Source organism: Biomphalaria glabrata, chromosome 13 (genome assembly GCF_947242115.1).
Source record: "Biomphalaria glabrata chromosome 13, xgBioGlab47.1, whole genome shotgun sequence".
Lineage (NCBI taxonomy): Eukaryota > Metazoa > Mollusca > Gastropoda > Planorbidae > Biomphalaria > Biomphalaria glabrata.
This window is the reverse complement of record NC_074723.1, coordinates 33,745,621-33,754,104: the sequence shown is the minus strand read 5'-3', so window position 1 is coordinate 33,754,104 and position 8,484 is coordinate 33,745,621. Positions and strand designations below refer to the sequence as shown.

General features: G+C 33.8%; 1 protein-coding gene across 1 annotated transcript; it reads right to left on the bottom strand.

Moving 5' to 3' along the window:
• On the bottom strand, positions 1-8,089 carry LOC106057374 (ficolin-2-like). The gene is given in 5 exon segments (XM_056007892.1): positions 1-902; positions 905-1,057; positions 4,888-4,945; positions 6,382-6,461; positions 7,910-8,089. Coding segments are annotated over 4 exon segments (729 nt in total). The 5' UTR covers positions 6,403-6,461; positions 7,910-8,089; the 3' UTR covers positions 1-405.
• Between the last annotated feature and the right edge of the window lie 395 nt (positions 8,090-8,484).

The following is an 8,484-nucleotide window of genomic DNA, read 5'->3' as shown; positions in this document are numbered from 1 at the left end:
TATATACATAATGCTTAAGTTTCTAGCATTAGCTCGCATTTCTAAATTCTAATAATCGGAATTTTTCAAACATTAAAAATATCATATTTTAAAGATATATACTATTATAACATTTGTTTATTTGAAAAAAAAAAACATTTTATAAGAAAATGGTATGTAAAATACTAACAAATCTAAAAAGCAAGACAGCTACAGATTTTTTTTTTTAAATATTATGGCCTCTCCGAAATTAATTTGTTAGTCGATGTATAGTCAGCTCCGATTTAGACTCAGGAGAAGCTATGCACATCAGGAATTTATACCGGTCAATTCATCTCTCTCTCTCTCTCTCTCTCTCTCTCTCTATCTCTCTATCTATCTATATATCTATCTTCTCTATCTGTAAATGTATGTATGTGTCAATTCTCAAACGACTTCTCTTATTTTCATTTCAGAGAAAGAAACACTGTCGTATTCGCCGGTAAGATTAAACCACTCCAGACCTTTACCAAACTCCTTGGTTCCCCAAAGACCATTCAGATTCGATAGGTGACAATTATTATACCACCAGGCCCCATGGTATTTGACTGCACAACTAGCATTATTACGATCATTGTCTCTATCATAAGTGCTAAAGCCCAGACCGTTTTGTTCCCGAAAACCATTGGTGGCATTTCCAGAAAACGAGGAAACGTGAAGTCGGTAATTGACATTTTCATTCGATAGTTGAAATGTAGAATATTGGGCAAAATATTTATATCCTTTAAATTCTAAGTCGACTCTTAGTTCATGTCGTCGTTTCGATGTTAAATCAAAAATGTTTCTATTTCCCAGGTAAAACTCTCCAATGTTGTAATCTCCAAAGCCGTCACGATACTCCTTCCAGGCTCTATAGAAATTGACACTACCGTCAAATCTTCTCTAAAAATGATCCACCCACCACCAGCTGTCTTCGTGTCACACATGACCTCTAGCCCGGAAGCTAACGTCACCACAACGCGGTCTTCTGAACTGACGACATCGCGACAGGACGTCGGTTTTGGTAGACACTTGCAAGAGACTTGGAGCTTTCTGTTTACTGTGTGATTTAAAAAAAAAAAAATTGGAAAGGTTAAAGGCGCTCAAACATTTTTTTTTCAAATTTTATTGTTATTTAAATAAAATGCAATAACATTAAATCATATAACACGAGAATAGACAAGATAATGAATGACATTGTCTTACATGTTATCTTATCTTATCTTATATAATACAGACGTTACTTCATAATCGTAGGCTACTCCTAAATTACGTGACTTACAAATGAAACACTTGTATTTTAACTCTTTCTCTCCGTAATTATTTACCACATTCTGGTGGAATCAACGTTGGTATCGTCAGTTAGGAAAGAAAGAGTTAAAAAAGTTGAAATCCGATATAAATATTTGAGAAATGTATATCCCTTACTTCAATCAGAGTAATTATGGTATGTATGTATATAAATATATTTAAAATTATTTCCAGAACGGCTCTAAACGATTTTCTTTAAAATTTGTTTATAAATGAGAAAAACGAAATCTTAGCTCATTGTATACATAGATGAACCTCGAGGTTAACCGTTATATAGGTTTGTACAAATGTTTGTATAATGTTTTACATGTTTCGGATGTTTCTTCATAGTTAAAGATAATTTAATTCCCAAGCTAAGCCTCCCGAAGAACGACGATGCAACGTAGCGGGCAGGGTTTAAACATGGCATCATCGATAAATCTGAACGACAGTCCAGCGCGCAAACTGCACGACCAGGCAGCCATCAATTATGTTTCATTATCGTCAAAATAATTTTGGTCTTTAATTTCTTTAAAAAAAAAAAGACAAATTCTTTGCTGTTGTTATGTATACTTATTTGTAATGTACAATTGTAAAACCAATGTTCTCACCGTTATAAAAAATTATTTTATTATTAGCTGCCAATAAGATATCCGAAATTAGTTCCCTATTCAGACTTTGCGGTCTATAGGACAGATGATGTAAAGGTCATCTGTGTTTCTGCGACCTACGGTTAAAGAGGGTGTCATTTGGCCAGTACAACGACCAACCGCCAGTACTTATCCCCGACTAATGTCAGGTACCAAAACGAGCTGAGTGGACTCAGGGGCGCCCTAAAGATTCCGAAATTCGAAATGCAAGTCTACTTCGAGATTTAAACACAGGACATTAGTTTCGGAAGTTAAGCGCTTTACCACTAAGCCCCCCCCCCCGAGAAAATAAACATGACGCTTATTTCACGAGGTATTTATTTAACAAATATGAAGAAAGACAATGTAAAAAAAAATATTGTTAGAGTATTATAATACATAAATACATGATAAACACTTTTGTCATCGAGCGGACTGATAGCTTTGCACTGAAGTATGTGCCTCGTCAAGTGGCTGGTGAGACCTATGTGAGCCCGGAATGTTCTGCTGCACACAGAGCAGGTTAGTCCAGCTGGAGCTGATGTCATTGGTCTTGCTTTTCTTCTCTGACGTTTTTCTTCAGCCAGCGTTGTTCTTTTGTACTCTGCAATTTGTGCGCCAGTTTTCTCAGCCAGACGCCATGATGCTCTGTCATGTGCATATGTCACCCAGGTGCCTGGGTCAATGCTGAAGGCTTTCAAAGAAGCTTTGAGGGTGTCCCTATAGTGTTTTCTTTGTCCACCATGTTAGCGCTTTTCTTCCCTTAATTGGCCACACATGAGTCGTTTAGGGGTGCGGCGGTCTTCCATTCTGCAGAATTATCCTGCCCATTGCAGCTGGGACTGCATCAGGATTGCGTGGATGCTTTGCAGACCCGCTTTTCGAAGTTATTGTTCATTGCAACTGGGAGTGTGAAGAAGTGAAGCCAGTCTTAAAACCTCAATTTAGCGGGACGTGTGGCCAAGAGGTTTAAACCTCTTTAGCTTGGCTACCTGTCAAGGAGGATCAAGTTCGACACCTGACTCAAACAAAGTTGTGGTACTGAGCGGCCAAAGGAAGCATTCAAACCCTTTCCCTAATACCTTCACTGGTTCACGAGAGAGATTGGACCATAGCGCTCTGAGTAAGTTAGACAGATGAATAAGCGAAATAGATAGATAGATAAATAGACATATAGATAAAAGCAAACTTGCTGCTAACACATATACATAGGTACATACATAGGCACATACATAGGTACATACATAGGTACATACATAGGTACATACATAGGCACATACATAGGTACATACATAGGTACATACATAGGTACATACATAGGTACATACATAGGTACATACATAGGTACATACATAGGATGTACATACATAGGTACATAAATACATAGATTTTTGCTTTACACTTGTCGTACTAGTCTAAACGTAGCCTTTAAACGTTGTGTGAATAAATAAACTGTTAGTGGAAACAAAAAAAAAAGGGATGTTCTCTGATAAAAGTTCGTTGTTTACGGGCCGTTGTTCATTTTATTTTCATTGTAGGAACACTAACTTAACTAACTAACAATTCATCACTGACCAGTGTATTGTATTAATAGTTATGTAATTGAAGTCATTCACAGTCATCTTCGCGTCCGTAATGAATGAGAAATGTGCTCATCTCCCATCGGGAAGTATAAGGAATATAATTTGGGTATTTATTTTTCATGGAAACTCACTCATCATTGGTTGCATTCGCTTTCTGCAATAGAGTTTTAAAGGTATTATTCAAACACTGCCACTTTAAAGGTATTATTCAAACACTGCCACTTTAAAGGTATTATTCAAACACTGCCACTTTAAAGGTATTATTCAAACACTGCCACGTTAAAAGTATTATTCAAACACTGCCACTTTAAAGGTATTGTTCAAACACTACCACTTTAAAGGTATTATTCAAACACTGCCACTTTAAAGGTATTATTCAAACACTGCCACTTTTCCCAGCTGCTAGTTTCGATTTTGAAGAGCTTCAGGTCGCGTTTTGCTTAAATCTGTATATCGTAAAAGTGGGCGACCACTTGGCGAGCGTGCACGAAAGAAGAGTCCCAAATGGCAGACGACATACACAACAGAAGTAGAAAGAAGTGTGAAAATGCATCGGCTCCTGGTGATCACATATGCCCAAGCTGAGACCGCAGCTGTGTATCGAGGATTGGCCTCTTTAGTCACACAAGAAGTTGCAAAGGAAGTAGATTGTCCCTCGAGACAGTGTGTTACTTTACTTTAGAACGAGAAGAGCTCGCGGATGTTTACGTTGAGATAATATCTCTGAAAACCAACACTTGACAGTGAGGCTTGGACTCAGAAGATGCAAGGCTGAAAAGTGCACATTTTAAGTGTTAACTTACTATAACGCTTACAGATCTACTTTATTCGCATTGTTAGAAGTCACTTCTTGTCAATGTTGTTTTTTTCAGTTCATCAAATCGTTGTCTTTGGTTATTGTTACAACTATTTTTTTTTTCTTTTAGTACAAAAATGGTTAAAATGAATATTTTGTATGAAATGGGAAAAAAACAATTAAAGATGTTTAACTAAGGTGTTGAAGACGAGAGATACTGTAAGACTGGAAAATTTAACTTTGGATAGTTGCTTCTTAATTAACTAATGTATCAGCATTAGGAAGAAATATTCATAAGACATACAACTGATTTATTGATCCTTATGGAAATTGGTTGTGATTACAAGGACTCTTTTCTCATATAAAGACAACACAACAGAAACATACACATAAATGTCTACTAGAGTTCAAGGCAAGAAAAGACTTAGATGGGTGTGGACCGTAAATTGTGTGCCACGTCATTAAAAGTAGCGAGAAGTTGCAATCTCAATAAACAACCAATATCGATAACCACACGGACACGTAGATACTTCGAAGCACAGATCGCAGATATTTGATTATAATTCTGCTTCTAATTAATGATAACACTTACAGTGCTTTGTTCTCATTAACTGAGCTTCTTCTTGTTCTCTTGAGTCAATATTTGAAACCTGTAATATATAATATTATTCCTCTATATATAATTATCTACGTCGCCAAACCATGCGAGACACCATGCACGTACGCTGATTCTCTAACCCTCGATGAAAAAAAGTCATGGAAAGATAACTCTTTTATTTCTGCAAGTCGGACTAGAGTTAACTTAACTTTCGAGGCGACAGATAGCGCGGCTCAGAAAAATAAAAGAATGGATGGGGATGAGAAAACGTAATCTATTCACTAAATAGTGGTGTATGCTACGCCGCGGGTTGGCTCGTAATAATATAAACCTTCTTACTGTTCATTCTCCGGGTTAAAAAAACATTTTTTTATAAATTAAAAAAAGGTTAAAAAATAAAAATAGTTAACAATATATTTAGTTTATTTCATAATTTTCTCAACAAAATTTATAATTTTGCAATAAAAAAAGAGACCCTCTTCCATATTGAAAGGTGTAGGATTGGTCTAAGAGTTTGGCGAATCCCCCCTTCTCTTTTTTTTTCCGAATCCGCTAGTAAGAAAAATTCATTTTCTGGTTAAGGATTATAATCTCGTATATATTTTGACCATTTCAACCCATGAATAAATTATAGACATACTTGTAGTAAACCCTTTAAATGTTGAAGTTGGAAATGTTGAAGATAGAAATAACTTATAATAAGCTACTTATTCATCAATGTCTTCACCAATTATTCTACAATTACCAGTAACACTAACGCTTTGTTTTGATTTAGTAGTCCACGTGGTAAACCCGTAGATAGAAATGTAACTTAATGTGAACCTAAAGTAACTAATGCTTTTGATTGATCATGTAATTTATGGCTTTTAAAAGTTACAGTCTCTAATTCAAGGCCTCAAAGAATACATTTTTCACTATAGTTTTAAAATACCTTAAGATTACAATGAACTTTACCTGTTTAATATGAAACATTGCTTGTTGTTTTAAATTATATTTGACTTATACAAATACTAAAAACATTAAAAAATACAGTAACAAAATATTTAAGGTAAGTAGCTTGTAAAACAGAAAAGCCTTTATTTAGTAATACAAATATTATTATTTTTTTATAATATAAAAAAAATGAATTGATAATTCAAATATACCGACAGATTTATTCCATTGCTAATATTGATTCCTGTGCTTTTTTTACTACTAATGGTAAATAATTGTAAAAATGGCGTATTTTTAAAAGAAAACTGTTTGCATAATTAAGTTTTAAAAACTAAACGGTTTGCTTTTCATATAAAAAAAATTATAATGAAAAGTAGCCATTGCATCAGAACGTTGTAACAACTAAAATTTTATGATACCGGATTTTCAATATCCTTTCTAGTTTCTGCGATCGTAAGGAGACGAACGGACGGACAGACAAACAGATCACACAAAATTAATAGCAAATTTTCCCCTCTCTGGAGCCGCACAAAAAAATTAAAAATTCTCACTAACTTGAAACGAGCATGCCAACATCAAAGGTTGAACCGATTCATTGTTTTCCCTTCTATTCTCAGCGACAGATGAACTTGGTTCTAAAGTAATAGTAAAGCATAAACTACAAAAGACGATTCATTTTTTTGAAACCAATTACACACATGTTTCAAAATATATTATTTTTTGGCTTTGGTCTAAAACTTATAACTTCATAGACATGTTTTACATTTATAATATAAAGCATAAAGTAAGGGGTATGTGTGTATGTATGTATGTATGTATGTATGTTATGTAAATAGACAGTGTGTCCGACTGATTTTAACAACCTGGCCAGATAGACGTACACGTGTAGGTCTTATAGTGTACTGAGTGTGCAGTCCATAATGACAAGATCACCCATTTTTTTTCCCATTTTCGCATTTAGCGGTTATGCAATAGTGTTAGTTGTATTTTTAGTGGTCAGACAAGAAAATAGCACAAATGCATGGTTAGCTAATATAGTCAAACATGTATTTTACACTATAAAATAGTTATACATGTCAAATGTTTTAAAAACTCCAACGATTTCGTTTCTATTTCTTTGGATACTAGATCTAAATTTGAAATTCTAAATCTATGTTATTTAATGAGATTTTAAACTTTACCAGTATAAGTAAGATTTTCCGTTATATAATAAGTTAATATAATTTTTTTTTCTAAAGCGTACCATTATTTTCTAAAGGTTTTAATTCAAGGCAAAAATACAAGCACACATATTTATTAGACATTTTATTTTATTGTGCATTAACGTTTATGTAAGAAACATATTCCTTAATACTGATTTTATTATAGATTAATATTACTAGAATATTAAAAGAATAAGAACGAACCGTAGGCATACAGTCGGATGATTATATCTATATAGACCTAGTTCAACACCGCTTTTCCCCCCAAAAAAAAAAGTTTGTTAAAGTCTAATTAACTTTCTTTAGTTTAGTTTAACTATCTTTTGAAAGTCATGGTAAACTAATGGTTTAGTTACTTTATTTTAGTTGAAAACTAGTTTTATGGTAAACTAATGGTTTAACTACTTTATTTTAGTTGAAAACTAGTTTTATGGTAAACTAATGGTTTAACTACTTTATTTTAGTTGAAAACTAGTTTTATGGTAAACTAATGGTTTAACTACTTTATTTTAGTTGAAAACTAGTTTTATGGTAAACTAATAGTTTAACTACTTTAAGTTAGTTTAGTTCCCATCACTACTTATTTAAACTAATTAATACACTTAATATAAGCTTAGTTTAAAAAATATTTTTTTTTTGTGTGGTTTGCTTGTTGTAAAATAATTTTTATTTATGTTTGTTTTGCTTGTTGTAAAAATATACTATACAGAATTGCAGCCTACTTTGGTATTTGAACTGCTAATCTTTTCGTGGCCAGTCTTTGAATCTACCCATCAATTACTATAAACAGTCATAATACAAACAAACTTTAGCCAAACAGCACTCTTCTCAACATTTAATTGTTGTTTAAAAATACTATTGAAAGTCATATTTTTTTTTACCTGACTCATTTGATGAGAGAACTATAAGAACAAATTTGAAACAGACATAGGTTTGCCATCTCTTCTATTTTCGTCAAGAATAACATAGAAAAGTACAAAACTGTACGTACAGGCGAGAAATCCAGATAGAAATACGACTAAAGGATTCATTTAAACACATTGAACACAGACATGCTAAACTAGGTCAAGTGATTGTGTCAAGATGGTGTGCGGTGATTTTTTCTATTCGCCTTTAATTCATTTCTTAAATAGCATTTGTGTCTCGGTGATCATATTAACTCTTTCTCTCCTAATTAACGATTACATCGTTAATTAGCTCAGAGAGCCCTGCGCTCAATGGACTCAACGCTTTTAGTAGTACCACGTTTCTCCCTCAAAGGCTACGGTCTGCGGGCTTCTTCAGTGCACGGACCAAAGGTTTGGAACTCACTCCCCATTGATCTCAGAAAGACAACATGCTACACCACTTTTAAGAAGAACATTAAGACCTACTTGTTTAAAACTTGTTTAGATTAATTATCATTCCAGCTTTCGTATTTGTGTGTTTGTAATGTTTCCACAGCGCCTTGAGCCTA